Source organism: Brettanomyces nanus, chromosome 4 (assembly GCF_011074865.1).
Source record: "Brettanomyces nanus chromosome 4, complete sequence".
In the NCBI taxonomy this organism is placed as follows: Eukaryota; Fungi; Ascomycota; class Pichiomycetes; order Pichiales; family Pichiaceae; genus Brettanomyces; species Brettanomyces nanus.
In genome coordinates this window covers 1,273,716-1,288,136 of record NC_052377.1, presented here as the reverse complement: position 1 = coordinate 1,288,136, position 14,421 = coordinate 1,273,716, and the positions used below count along the sequence as shown (strand labels likewise).

Here is a 14,421-nt window from a genome sequence, read left to right as displayed (position 1 = left end):
GTGGCTACCATTTTATCTTGGTGGCTATCAGTCATCACCTGATAGACAGGGCAGGACTTAGTGAATATTATTTAACAGTCTATTTCTCTTCTTTGATCTTTCGTACTCTTTTTTGTATTGTCTCACTGCTTTCTCTATGCCGGCTACGGTGCAAATGACTCCTTTCTGTGGGTTTTCAACACCTGCACTGCACTCTATTCACGCAGATCATCTTGGTCGTGCCGATCATTCTGAACATTCTGAACATGTTGTTCGCTCCGCTCATAGTGGTAGTCATACCAAGTCTGGCAGCAATAAACGGTCGACTCGCAAAAAGAAAATTATATTATCTTTGTCCTCGTCTTCATCTTCGTCTTCATCAGCTACCCCCTCTGGAGAGAAAAGGGACATTTCCCAAGTCCCTAAGAGCTCCAATCTTACAAGCTCTCAGGAAGAGACACTTACGCATGAAGTGAATGGAAAGTCCCAATCGACAAAGAAACTCTCTCACGTTCCCTGTAAATTCTTTAAACAGGGTGCCTGCCAGGCTGGCGATTCATGTCCCTTTTCTCATGAAACAAATCCGTCCCTGGAGTTTCAACCTTGCAAATACTTCCAGAAAGGTACTTGCAAGTTTGGCATGAAATGTGCATTGGCTCATATTCTACCAGATGGCCAAGTACTTAATCCAAGAAGTGGACTCAAAAATTCGTCATCTTCAAAACGTCGCAACCATCAGTATACCAAGCAGAAGGAGGATCAAGTTAGAACCCCTCCTTCCCAGTACGCCTATTCGTTGCTGAAACCCTCGTGCCTTACACGCTCTTGTTCGGCTTCTGGATGTATTGCTACTTCTCCTCTCAACCAGACTAGTTCAATATGGTCGTTAACAAATTCTCCGACTTCTTCAGCATCGATTGATCATTCAAGGTTCCCCAGAACCATGTCAGGGCCATCTCAGTCCAAGTCTGGTCCCCTTCATTGGTCTTTTTCCCTGAGGAGGAGTAGTTCCTCAGCCATAATGCCTCTTCTCAAAGCTGACTTCAAGCTTTCAGAAACTGCCGTCCTTGACGACTCCGAAGATGAATTTTGTGAAAGACCACTAATTTATGACGACGACAGCTCTAATGATACTGATAACGTGGATTTCTTACCAGATTCTTTGACGGACCTTCTCACCCCTCAGGAATTGGAAAGACGTAACTCAAAGCCGGCTCTTGGAAATCCAAGACCCTTGTTGATAAATGACGATATTCAATTTGCGATGGAATAAGGGACGAACCTTTAGGGACTGCTAATCAGCGATTGAAAAGACTTCTGCTATTTTATTTTTTCCTTCTTTATTTAACTAACGTTAGCGGGTAATATATTAAAACAGCCAGTATAGTGTACAAGCTATATGGATTAAGAAGGATAGAAAAAAAGAATACAGGGAAAATTTCCGTCCATTAACGTCTCTGGGTCTTACCAATACCACGCTTACCGGAGTTCAAGTGCTTAGGCATCTCGTCTGGAATTCTTCTATCGGACTCACCTGCCCTGGCTTGCATGTTCCTCGTTCTTCTTTGTAGCTTATTCAATCTCTCAGCCTTCGATCTAAGGGAAGCATCGTTAACACCAGCATGTAAACGATCAGACTGTCTGAGAGTAGAGGAGAATGATTCCCCGGAGTCGTTCAACAACATCGATGCACGCATTATGTCTGCTCCCGCGACCGTCACATTCTTATGTGATGCCTCCTTCTTAGCTCTTAATTTACCAACATCATGGCCGACCATGTACATATGATTCTCCATATCCTTGTATGACTTCGTCAACTTAGATCTTGGTAACAAAGCCTTGTTGTTGAGAGCCTTTCTTTGTCTGGCTTCATAGATCATCATTCTTTGCTTGTTTCGAATCCATCTGGCCTTCTTGCGAATATCTCTGGCCTCTGGTGTTTTAAGTAATGCATTCTCTTCATCGTCTGAGTCGTAAAATCCTTCCTTCTCCAACCGTTCCTCTTCAGCTTCCAACAACTGTAATTTATCAGTGATATCTGGATCCAAGAAATCGTAAACGTTTCTGCCATTGAGAACTTCTGGCATCACATCATTCTTCCACTCTTCCTCCTCTAGAATGTACTTGTCCTTGAGGTTGATGTTGTAGACACCAGCGCCTCCATTCTCGGCTTCGATTTCTCTAGCTAATATATGCTTGTTTGGATCGTTTGGATCAAACTTCTGCTGTTTTTTAACAGCCTCTGGGATGTAAGCAGGCCTGTCCAAATCGTCACGAACTTGTGGCTTGGACACATGAATCTTGTTGAGTACAGTGCTAACTCTAGCAGATCCCTTTAGCTTCTGCTCAATTCTTGAAGCAAGTAATTTCTCGCAAGCTTTGTTTCTCACCTGCATGACGTTCTCTTCCTCGAAACAGGAAGTTTGCATGATTTCAGCACCAGGAACATCGAGCATTGTCTGAACAAGCTGCTGTTTCTCGTCATCAAGATCTTCAAGCTTAATGATATCGGCCTTGTTAACAACAATAAGAACGGACTTATTCGCAAATAAAGGTTTGATAGAATTGTAGAGCTTCACTTGGTCTTCAATAGAGAAACCACACTGTTCTGAAACATCCATAAAGTACAAAACGCACGATCTCAAATGCGCAATGGCATAGATAGACTGCATCTCTATGTTATTCATCTCCTCTGTAGGCCTGTCAAGAATACCTGGGGTATCTATAGCTTGGAATCGCAAATACTTATAATCGAAATGTCCAACATACAAAGATTTAGTGGTGAACGCATAAGGTTGCACTTCAACATCAGCTTTGGTGATTGACCTAAGGAAAGACGACTTACCCACGTTAGGATAACCGCATATCAATAAAGTCCTAGTATTAGGATCGATCGAAGGTAGACGGCCCAAATGCTGTCTAACCTGTTCCAAATAAAGAAGTGGATCCTTAAGCTTTTTAACCATAGTGGCCATACGACCAAGGGCGGCCCTTTTTAACTCTTTACACTGGAAAAGAGACTGACCGAACTTCAATAACCTGACATAATCACGAGCAATTTTCTCGATCAAGGTTCTAGCCTTGGAAACGGATGCCAATGACACCTTATAATGATTCTTCTCGTACAACGTATCCATCAAATCCCTTTGGAAGGGATGAAGGTCATTAATATTAGGGAAACCTTGTAGTATAGCATCAAATTTATCACCAAAACCTTCGGCAGTAAACTTCACCTTTCTCATGTAAAACGCTCTAATACGTTGAATCTTAAAACCCGGTCTGATAACGGTAGGTGTCTTACGTTGGGTTCTATTTAGCACAATATCCAAGAGGTCATTGGCCTCAGGAACGGCCGATATATCTTTCCAACTTAATTGCATCTTCTTTTGGCGGATATCTTAGGTTAATATACGATGTTGCCTGAAAGAGATGTCAATCAAATCAAACAAAAGGTTGAAAAGGATTCGAAAAAAATTTTTGCTGAAAATTGAAAAAAAAATTATCGAAAAAATTATTTCCTAAAAAAAATATAATTAAAAAATTTTCCTTCAAATGAAAATGAATCTCATAATTCTAGCGGTCAATGGGCGGGCCGATCAGAAGATTTGAGTGTGCAAAACATCGCAGCATGATCATCAAAGCAGAAGTATTGTGTGTAATCAGGAATACAATGAACGTTCTTTTCGTAAGGCTAATGCCAGGATCTCATCTTTTCGTGGGATGATAACCGCGGGAATAAACTAAACTTATCCTACTGCTTAGCTACAAATAGATAGTATTCGAGTATTGGAGTTGTCAACTGACGACGCAGAAACAGGTTTTTACTAGTTGGAAGTAGTGAGTGATGCAGTAAAAAGACAAGTCTCGTAGAGAGAATATTTGGGGAGAATCGTGCCTTACATTAACACCCAGTTTAGCGATTAAGATTTTCGTGCTTCTCTCAGATTCAAGAAAAAAAAGCTTGTTTGCGTCCCGTTTCATTTTGAGTTTCAAATCATGTGGTCAATTAGCCAATCTTTTGAGCCGCATAGGAAGAAATGATGCAAAATTGGCTGGAATACCAACGGCAGATTAATGACAACATTGGGCCTGAAACTGATCGCCCGACGTAACCGTATCTGGCCAAATGAGCAAATTAACTTAGAACCTAAACAAGTCGGGCATCGGTTCTGAGGAGTTGTTTATTTCTTAATCGGATTTACTGAAAGCCGCTCTCTCACTTCCTGATCCTGTAGGAGAAAGGGGAATAGTCCAGATAAGCAAAAAAGAGGTAAATTGGTCTTGGCACGTCCTATATCAATGGGCTAGGTAGTAAACGAAGATATATTTTTATTCCTACGGTGCACCACTTGCTATTTCCTAGAAAGAAAAAATAAAGTTGTTGTTTTAGGACGGTATGCAGATAATGTGGAGGACAATAGGATGATTGAGATGCCCGTGAAATATTCACCTTGGAAAACTGACCTCATAAAAAATAGTACATAATTGCTCGGAAATTTTCGGTTCTACTGCCAAAAAAGGTATCGGACAGATTTTCGGAACCGAAACATGCATATGCTTAAAATCAGGCAAGACTTTACAATAGATGTCCGTCCTTCCCATTAATATAAAACTAAAAAGAACTCAAGAAAGGGGGAAGCAAGAAGACAGCCACTATGAGTAGAGCTTGGTTCCTTGATTCATAACTATTTCAGGCCTATAGCGCGGCAACTTCTACTTCGCATTTTTATTTTTCCAGCAGGATATAAGTGTGTAGATTAAAGATCGAATGGTACATCCGGGCAGAAGGCATCGGCTTTTTTCAACAATTTGATGCGCTGATCCTATCTACTGTGTACGTCGTGTTAATTTGACCTCCGGAAGATGCTTAGAAACTCACTTTCCTGATTCTGTGAAGATCATGCAGGGGCTCGTTCCTTGTAAGGTGTTAAATAGTTTATGGTCAATATTTATATTTCTTCCATAAAATACTCTTTTCTTTTTTACCCCTGCAGTTTCTTTTTGTTTCATTTTTGTATTTTTTTTTTTCCTTCTTACTTTTCTTTTTTTACATTCTACCCTGGCATTTCTATTCTGTCCTGGTTTCCAGTAAGTTGAATATCTGCGTTATAAATAAATACGAATATCTTTCCATGCTACTGAAACTTTCTGTATACTGAAACTTTCTGTATAAACTGCTTTTCTATAATATTTTTTTCTGTTTCGTACCTCTTTTGTCTCTTTTTCGGTTCAGGTGGTACTTTAAAGTTCCACGTTTGACGTATTACCTTTCTTCCTCATTTGTTCAGACCCCTAGCACAGGCACGAGCACAGCCTGCAAACTCTAACGCTAACTCCACTCACAGTATATTTCCTTTTCTTCTCGATCTGGCATCCATTGACACATTTGTTCGTCGTGGCTTTTGCATGATCATTGACCTCGATTCTAGAATAGAGATTATAAAAAGAACGTGAAATCAAAAGTCTAAGTTTCCCCACTCTCAGACTATGAACGATAAGCGTCGACCATTTTGTGCTAAATTAGAACACGATAAAGAATCTGAGAGTAAGAGCAATACTAAACCAGTCATGTTTCAACCTGCTTATTCTTTGCAGAAACCAGTTGAGCTACAGCATGGAACCAATATAACCCTACCAATTCCGTTACCTCAGCCGCATTTGGTTGCTGGCCATCAGTACGACTTTAATCACAGTTATAAGTATTCTCCTGCAGTCAAACCTCCCTCAGTGCCTCCTTTTCCTGAAAATGTCAGTACCTCATCTAGTACTACTCAATTGCCTAGTTTGCTGGATATTTTGCATCCAAGCCGTGGTGCTCTTCCTGAAACTGATCTTACTGGTCAGCAGTCTGTATTTCAGCCCCCGTCCGCTTTGACGGCTACTTATAGTTATCCTTCATACAACCCTGGTGTACCTGTGGCCCAGCCACTGGTTCCTGTTTTGTCGTACGAATCTGCACAATCCTATCAGAAAATTCAGAATAATATTGTTGAAAGGATCCCCGAATCTCAAACGAATTCAGGTTCGATGATCGCAGAATCTGCCGCCATTCAGCAGCCACCTCCTCCAACTGCAAGATACACATACTCTAACGCAGTACCAGCATTGCAAGTCGGTCCAAGGTATTATCCTTATACGGGGCAGATGAGAATACCATCATCGTCTCCTACTCTTCATCAGAATTCGGTACCTACTTATATTTCAGTGCCGTATCAAATAGGTCCTACGGGGACGCATCCACTTATTGTCAATACACCTCCTGTTGTTCCTTCTCCTGTCTCGGTCCAGACGGGTGTACCACTTGCTAGCTATTCTACTTCTGCTACTAGTTCGATTTCCTCCGTAATCACAGCAAATGGCAGTCCAAAAAGTGATGGCTACAGAAACGGAAGGATTACTCTTAGAGGAGGCAGGTATTTTTCAAAGAAAAATCGTAGCTGTACGATTTGCAAGAAAGTGTTCAACAGACCATCTGGTTTAAGGATACATATGCATACGCATACTGGAGAAAAGCCATTTCAATGTGAGTGGGCCAATTGTGGAAAGAGATTCTCCGTGAGATCGAACATGATCAGGCATCTCAAGATTCATAAAAGAGAGGGAAAGAGGAAGGTGAAAGAAACACACAACAACTTACACATGCAGGACGAATCAGAAGCTGCACGGAAGCAGCAGAAATCCACAGAAAAGTCAGAGGTAGTAAAATCATCTTAGAGTCATCGGGACATTTTATAATTTACAATTGTATATCTAGCTAAAAACTTCGCATTTTTCTTTCTCCATGTATTCTTCCTGAAGATTGCTTGGTGGACTTTTCCGAGCTTATCTTCTCTGGATTCCTCGTACAGGCCGAAATAAGAGGAAAGTTGTCCGGGAAATTATTATATTTTTTAGCCCCTGCTTCTATTTCCGTTTGAGGACCTGCATTTAACTTTTACTTTTTTTCTTCTTTTGGAAATGTACCTCTCCCAGTTCTTAAAATCCGAACTATATGTCTTGTGCTCTTAAAGAAGTATTAGAAAAATTTTGGGGAAGATCATAGGGCTATGTATTGTGTGATCATGTGTTGGCATTTCTAGGGTTCCTGATTCGCTGTATTTCAAAAAAGAAAAGGGGCACAAATTCCTGTTGTCCGGAAGATCTACATGTTGCAGTACATTAAATGCCGCAGTCAAACATCTTTGATCTTTGATATCGATATATTTTTTGGCCTGTTGCGCGGGCACAAAATTCAGCGAAGGAAAGCAAGAGAATAGAAAGAATTAAAAGAAAAGCTTTTTTGAGACAACCGGATATAGAGAGTCAACAAAAAGAAACCAAATGAGCATGGGCGTTATTTTCTTTTCACACCACCCAATGATGGAAAGGTACTTTATGGAGGGCATTGCTGTGCATGAATTGTTATTTCCGTCATTGGTGTAATTTCAAATTTACTTGCCTGTTCATCATCGCCACGTTTTCGCTGTTTGCTTGTAATCTCCTGTAACAATCAAAGCTTGGTGTATTGCCGATCGATGCGCAAATAGAGAAAAGGACTCAGGCAGTGCTGCATATTATTTTCTTTACTTTATTATTAACTAATGCCTGGAAAATCTTCGCTGTTTTCTTACCAGTTCCTTTCTGGCTTGCACGGCCCTTCGAAGTGAGGGAAAATAAGAAGAGCATAAGAATTTGGATAAAAAAATTTTCTCTCAATGAAGAAGCAGCATTTGATTTGACCTTTAACACCAGAGGGGCAAGAAAGTGTTGTGAATATGGCTAGACAGAATTTTGTTGGCTTTGTGGTGTCACAGGGGAAGATGGATAAAACCATCAAGGTTCGTGTGATGCAGAAAGTGTTTGACAAAAAAATTCAGAAAGAGTTACTCAAAAAGAAAGATTATCTTGCACATGACGAGTCTAACATTTGTAGAGAGGGTGATTTGGTGAGAATCGAAGCTACGAGGCCGCTCAGTGCCCGTAAGTTCTTCTCTGTGGCGGAAATTAAAAAGAATAAGGGTCAACAGTTCGCCAAGTATCAGTCTGAGGCTAAACTCCGTGTGGAACGCGAGGAACAAAATAAGACTGCTTTGTTTCTAAAGAGCAGATCCATCAATGATCAATTGGTTCGAAATGCTCTTTACGAGGATTTGGATAGTATAAAGGACTTAAAGGGAAAGCAACAATATTCACCAGATGAATTGGAGAAGCTCGATAAGCTGAAGGAGAAGTACGGTATTACGTCTTGGGATGAACAGTTTGAGAATCAGGAGTTATTTCAATCGGATATTGTTTACCTCTCTCAAAAGATAGAAGGAATAAAAAGTCAGTTAAAGGTAACTCAGGTTTTACAAGAGCTTCTATCTGATTCCGAAAGTCCTGCATACAAAGTTGCTTGCGAGAAGATGGGTATTACCGAATCTACAAAGGCTAACATCAAGAAAAACTTGATGCGAAAGTTTCTTGACACCACAACCAAGCCAGAGCTTTCCAAGTTAGGTATTAGTCTAGACTAAAATAACTGTTTACCTTGTATATATAACGCTAATAATGGATATTTTTAAGTGAAGCTTACTTTATAGAAGAGATAACACATGCTGTCAAGCAGCATTCTATATAGTGTCATAGACGTTTCCCATTGCAGATCCATTTAAAGGGTTGTTATCGCTAGAGAAGTTTAGTAGACCGTTCAAGCCTTGTAGCCTAGTTGAAGAGTCGGTGGACTCGGATGAATGCAAACCTTGCGTAGCCGTATTCTCTACGTGGGAGGTATTCAAGATGACAGAGCCGGAGTTCTCATATGTTTGTATCTCCTTTGCGAGGTAGTTTGCTGCTGGTGCAAAATTATTGTGGTTGAGCCGATTGGCTGTATCCAACTTCTGCAGCCAGTTTTCATTGAGAACAAGTAATATGTTTTGCTTTTTTTCGTTGACAAACTGTGAAATGGAATCCAGAAATATTGTATTGAACTTGTCCACCGTCAACTTGTAGTAGTATCTGAACTCGATGGCCTGGAAATCTGGGAGTTTTTGAAAAACATTAGTTAGGAATTCTATAAGAAACTGGATCGAGACTGTCACGTCGTTTTCCACTGGAGCCAAGTAATTCAATGTATAGTCAGACAACGCCTGGAAAAAGTCAATCACGTAACTCTTCACCCTCAGGAAACTATAATCAGAAGCCGGATCCACTTTGTATGGAATGTTATCAATGATAAGCTGCAGCTTATTTTTCATTACAGAGAGTGCATCATTCAAAGTAACCTTTGGTGAGAGGTCGCTCACTTCGGAGGTAAGTTGGGGATGTTCCGATATAATGTTCATGATCAGTTGCTGTAGGCCCTCTTTATCCAAAGTTTCTAGAACACGGGGCAATGAGAGTTTCTGTCCAAATACCTCCGGATTCCTCTGTTTCTTTAACCTAAGATGAGGATTAGCCAACCTGGCTCTTAATGTGGACTTGTTTGGTTCACTAAGTGAATGTATGAACGACTCTGCATCACTGCTGAAACGTCTTTTGTTTGACCCTCTGCACCCCACTAGTGGTTTCATTACTTTAGAAGAAATTCCTGGTTCCCGTTGCATATAGAGCTTAATAAACAAAGAGAAAACCAAGAAAGAATATAAATTGCTTGGAATACAGCCAACAAAAGAGCCGGTGGCAATCGCAATCTGTTGTCAGCCAAACGAAATTTCAGATTCCGCTCTTTCCCATTCAAATATTTTTTCTTTTGCTGGGCCCAAAGAGAATTTGAATTTGGAATTTGTAGGGGTGGAGCAGAAGTGAGGGAGCATTTACTGAGGTGGTGAGTTGCACTGAAATAGAATTTGTTTTTACGGGGACTTTTTATACAAATACCACCTGTTAAATTGATCTCAGTCTTGAGGAATGTAATTCCCGATGGAGCCCACCTTTATGCCAAGATAGATAATGTAAAACTGCAATTGATGCGCCTTTTTCTGTCGTTTCGCTACAGTTCCAATTTGGGCCAGACCCTTGCAACATGTTCTGTGTTGTAGGAAGGATTGTAGTATATATTTCTAAACAACACTAAACATGGGTATATAAGCTGCTTTTCAAAACTAGGTAATTCATCTACCGAAATTGTTGTGGTTCTGCAAACAAGCTTACTCAACAAGTGAACTTACTGAAAAATATATTGTTAACTTTCATTTCTGTTCATTATAAAACACCTTTGGAAGTTTTAAGGAGATCACCAGGATTTCTTCGAACAATTATTTTTAAACCTTTACAAAGTAATCGGTTGGTTGGTTTTGCACACTTAGCAACCTTATAACAGCAATATGACCACTTATTGTAATCTTTTCTTGTGATGGAAGTGAACCTTTTAGGTCTCTTGAGTCCAGCAAACTTCACACTCTTTTTCTTCCCACAATTGGGCCAACGATCTCTCATATATTCCATCAATTCGACATTAGTTTCTCTAGAAGATACCGACGATTGAATACGTTTAGGAGAGGAAAAAGGGGTAGAAGTAATACTTATCTTGGACCCATTAATACTAAATTCGGGAGTAATAACAATACTCGGAGGAGTTATCGTGCCAGGGAGCTGACGAAGTAGAGAGTCATCAATAGTCAAAAAAATAGAGTCCATGATAATATACATAAGCAAATGGTCAAAGGTAAATTCATCACAAACTAAAATCCTTTATTCCTCCTTTGTCCTCTTCGCTCCTCATTTCCTTGATAATCTTGATTCTCGCTTGATGACACTCTCATCAAAATTGATTAGATAGACCGTTCGATTTGGAAATCCTTCAGCCGGAACACTATGCGCGCTTACTTCACATCTAAAATAGGATATATCCAATATGCCTTCGATAATCCCGGCTACAAACGCTTCACAATTCAAGTTTTCATATTCTTTGGGAACAGAAATAAATCTCGATAGCACAGGATTATTGTCAATGATCATGTACTGGTTCTCATTTTCGGAGGACTTTTCCAAATTGTCCGATGGCTTGTCGAAGAGAGTCTTCCAGATGCTAGAGCCTATGAATTGTAGCATATCTAGAATCCTAATCTCTCTTTTGGACACGTTCGATTTTCCAGAAGAGCTCATATTGTTTTTGTTGAAGTTTTCTATCAAAGAAGTTAACTCTAATGCTCTTAAGCCAACACTATAGCCAAGGTTGTTGAGCTTTCGCTCCATCTCAATCAAACTCTTAGAGTGGGCGAGGCTCGTACTGACTATCTGCATGAATAAAAAGCTCAAGGAAGAAAGAGAGATCTGGTGATTGCCACGATGAAGATTTCGATCATATATAGAGTTTGTGGTCAACAAACTACCAGACTTCTTCGAAGACGATGACATCTTATGCAAGCTACCTGGAGAGGAACTAGTTGAGCTGGGCTGTACATTCAATTTGCTGCTGGATCCCGTGGAACGGGGCCCAACCATAGGATCATATCCCACTCCTTGGACGGATATTCTGCTAAAAGACATAAATGATAAGCTCTGTTGAATGCCACGTTGTCCTTCTTTGAACTGGTTGGTTATCAACTTGCTTTATCCTTTTCGCTCTGGCCATATTTTTGTCCATGGTTATTTTTCCTTTTTGTCCTAATCCACTGAAATTTTTTGAAGAGAACCAACCCAAGCTGACTTGATAACTTCTCTTTCTTATTATTTTACAACCAATATATATACACACCACAGATATGGCTATTACGATAAGATTGGCTAGAGTGGAAGATCTTCAGGCTATGCAAAATGCAAATTTGAACAATCTTCCAGAAAACTACACACTGAAATATTATCTCTACCACCTTCTATCGTGGCCTCAGGCCTCCTTTGTCGCCACAACTACAGACCCGGAATTGGTGGATCAGGACGATGAATTTGCAGTGGAGACTCAGAAGCAAGACTCCCAGTATGTGGGAAAAGGAGAGAAAGTGGTCGGCTATGTGCTTGGCAAAATGAATGATGATGCGGACAGTACTGATGACACCCCACATGGTCATGTCACCTCGTTGTCTGTGATGAGAACATATAGACGAATGGGAATTGCAGACAAACTGATGAGACAGTGCTTATATGCACTCTGCGAGACTTTTAAGGCCAGGTACGTTTCTTTACATGTTAGGGAGTCTAACAGAGCTGCCTTGCATTTATACAAAGACACTCTTCAATTCGAGGTGATAAGCATCGAGAAATCTTACTACCAGGATGGTGAGGATGCATACTATATGAAGAAGAATCTACATCTCGATGAATTACTTCCAAGTAATTTTCAGAAAGCAAAACAAGTAGATGATTTAAAATCAGACTTGCTCGAAGGTATTACTACGGAAGGTGTCGAGGCTTTATAAAAATCCAATAAAAAACATAAACCATACATTCAATCATTCCTATCGATTTCAATCTCCTTGTATAAGATCAGACAATATAATAATTAGGTAGCTAGAGTTTGTTTCCACAGTGGCGACGTTTAAAGAGAACGGAACGTTCCCTTAGGTGTCACCATCAGACAAATGCACTCAGTTCATCATAATATAGGAGAGAGTTAAATCGATAACAAAATTAAAGTATCTTCGCCTTTACCTTCACCTGCGTGCGCTCCACTGAGCGAATTCCAGGAGAAGATCAGAGACAGACTACTGCTGTTTTAAAGGTTCCTAAGAGAATAAATTGTTGTAGTGAACTAAGAAGAATTGATTTAATGCCTGAAAAATTTTTTCTTTTATTTAGTCCGTTGAAAAAGCCCTCATCGAGAGGGTTACTGAGAATCGGAATCGTTCTATATCAAGACAGCTCCCCTTTTCTGTAAGTAAGTTTATCAACTTTCACCTCCCCATCTATGAGGGTATACAAGTAAAGCGTACATGTAGAACCTTGTAAGTCTAGAAGACAAAAACTAGGAATTGGATCAAGGAAAGGCTCGATTTCTGTCGTGTCTAGGTTTTCATCATCCGTTTCTACAGATACCAGCACGTTTCCTTCTTCCGTGCCAACACTCTTTTCCGGAACTGCATCCGATTTAGCACCCTTTGCATCCTCTTTATTGTCTGGGATCTTCTCCTTCATTTCCTCTTTCTCATTCTTATCGTTTTCATCGTCCTTTTTATCGTTTTCATCGTCCTTTTTACCATTGTCGTCCTTTTCATCGTTGTCTTCCTTTTCATCGTTGTCGTCCTTTATATCGTTTTCTTCCTCCTTCTTAAGCACTTCCTCCTCTTCCTTTAGGATGCTCTCAATAATCTCCAAATCTTCCTTATCCATAGAATCTGCATTAAACGCTCCAGTGACACTTCCTGGATTGATGAAAAACTTTTCATCCAACGTATAGGCCTCGACTTTATGTGTTGATCCGTAAATTAGTATATCCACATCCATCATTCTGGCCTGTGCCAACAACCCAAGTGGATCTGACTTGGGCACTATTTCAAAGCCATCAATGAGTCCCACCTTCAACTTATCATAAGTGAACACCAACGACAAAGGTAACGACAAATCTTTATCTTGTTCGCCCTTCACCATTTGAAAGTCGGGAGACAATGACTTCAAGAATTGAATGCTCGATGGACTAGTGACGTTTCCCGTGCATAGCACCTGCAGTATTTTGCCTCGAGGCTGTAAAAGCTTTTTAAATTTAGCAGGAATATCCACCGCTCTCTCTGGAACATGAAGATCTCCAGTTGCCAGCACTAACATAATTGCAGAAAAGGAAAGAACAGAACGCAACACCCGCTTATCGTCGAACGATACTTCTACCTCTCCGACTTTCTGTCTGTCAAGACAATCAGCACTGGTGTACAGATGTGTTCGATAAATGAATTATGTAACTAATGGTATTCTGTACATAGAGATCTATACAAGTTTAGGTATTCGTAAAATTCATTGAGCATTCGGGTTTATCACTATGCCATACCTGATCGGCACTATATTACTTTTTCTGTTCGTTTGATGACACAAAATCGTTTATGGCTGTCATGATGTCATTCTCATTACCTTCAACCACTGGAGCTTTAGAAGAAGCTGGACTCTTCTTCGAAATAAGCTTGTATAGCAAAATTCCTCCAAAAAACGGTACTCAAAGTGGCAATGGCCAACTGGATATAATTAGTATAACATTTTCGATGATTTTACTCTGGTAGTCAACTTACGTAATGTGACGGAACTTTTCTTCCAGCGATGTTATAAGCAGCAACCATACTGACAAAAATAGTATCAATAGTTATCGGTAAGAACAATTAGACCCAAATTATTGAAATGAACTAGGAAAAGAGATCATAAATTTATAGTTGACATTCGGGATCTCAATTAAAACCGAGAACGATCGAAATTAATCTCGATCGACGCTCAACTAAAGACGGAGATTCAGTCAAGTCCACTTTAGCGCCCCATGTTCTTGTGGGGTAAACCCGACATCTTAGATCCAGTACACTAGGTAAATTAGGAGACCTCACCATTAAATTCCCTGCTTATTATGTGCATCAA

The 14,421-nt window shown here is 40.1% G+C and overlaps 8 protein-coding genes across 8 annotated transcripts; 4 read left to right on the top strand and 4 right to left on the bottom strand.

Moving 5' to 3' along the window:
• Window positions 1–245: 245 nt before the first annotated feature.
• On the top strand, window positions 246–1,252 carry FOA43_003834 (uncharacterized protein; the record flags this gene model as incomplete). The annotated part of the gene is made up of 2 exons (XM_038924082.1): window positions 246–250; window positions 385–1,252. The coding sequence occupies 2 exons, from the start codon at window positions 246–248 to the stop codon at window positions 1,250–1,252; spliced, it is 873 nt and encodes a 290-aa protein (XP_038780010.1).
• A 175-nt stretch (window positions 1,253–1,427) lies between these two features.
• Window positions 1,428–3,359, bottom strand: NOG1 (Nucleolar GTP-binding protein 1; the record flags this gene model as incomplete). The annotated part of the gene is made up of 1 exon (XM_038924081.1): window positions 1,428–3,359. The coding sequence occupies one exon, from the start codon at window positions 3,357–3,359 to the stop codon at window positions 1,428–1,430; it is 1,932 nt and encodes a 643-aa protein (XP_038780009.1).
• Window positions 3,360–5,466: 2,107 nt separating this feature from the next.
• FOA43_003832 (uncharacterized protein) lies at window positions 5,467–7,731 on the top strand (the record flags this gene model as incomplete). Its single annotated transcript, XM_038924080.1, has 2 exons — window positions 5,467–6,675; window positions 7,711–7,731. The coding sequence occupies 2 exons, from the start codon at window positions 5,467–5,469 to the stop codon at window positions 7,729–7,731; spliced, it is 1,230 nt and encodes a 409-aa protein (XP_038780008.1).
• A 2-nt stretch (window positions 7,732–7,733) lies between these two features.
• FOA43_003831 (uncharacterized protein) lies at window positions 7,734–8,474 on the top strand (the record flags this gene model as incomplete). Its single annotated transcript, XM_038924079.1, has 1 exon — window positions 7,734–8,474. The coding sequence occupies one exon, from the start codon at window positions 7,734–7,736 to the stop codon at window positions 8,472–8,474; it is 741 nt and encodes a 246-aa protein (XP_038780007.1).
• A 96-nt stretch (window positions 8,475–8,570) lies between these two features.
• On the bottom strand, window positions 8,571–9,509 carry FOA43_003830 (uncharacterized protein; the record flags this gene model as incomplete). Its single annotated transcript, XM_038924078.1, has 1 exon — window positions 8,571–9,509. One exon carries the CDS (start codon window positions 9,507–9,509, stop codon window positions 8,571–8,573), a length of 939 nt encoding a protein of 312 aa, XP_038780006.1.
• A 1,147-nt stretch (window positions 9,510–10,656) lies between these two features.
• On the bottom strand, window positions 10,657–11,181 carry FOA43_003829 (uncharacterized protein; the record flags this gene model as incomplete). The annotated part of the gene is made up of 2 exons (XM_038924077.1): window positions 10,657–11,127; window positions 11,173–11,181. 2 exons carry the CDS (start codon window positions 11,179–11,181, stop codon window positions 10,657–10,659), a joined length of 480 nt encoding a protein of 159 aa, XP_038780005.1.
• Window positions 11,182–11,642: 461 nt separating this feature from the next.
• Window positions 11,643–12,293, top strand: FOA43_003828 (uncharacterized protein; the record flags this gene model as incomplete). The annotated part of the gene is made up of 1 exon (XM_038924076.1): window positions 11,643–12,293. The coding sequence occupies one exon, from the start codon at window positions 11,643–11,645 to the stop codon at window positions 12,291–12,293; it is 651 nt and encodes a 216-aa protein (XP_038780004.1).
• A 433-nt stretch (window positions 12,294–12,726) lies between these two features.
• Window positions 12,727–13,635, bottom strand: FOA43_003827 (uncharacterized protein; the record flags this gene model as incomplete). The annotated part of the gene is made up of 1 exon (XM_038924075.1): window positions 12,727–13,635. The coding sequence occupies one exon, from the start codon at window positions 13,633–13,635 to the stop codon at window positions 12,727–12,729; it is 909 nt and encodes a 302-aa protein (XP_038780003.1).
• Between the last annotated feature and the right edge of the window lie 786 nt (window positions 13,636–14,421).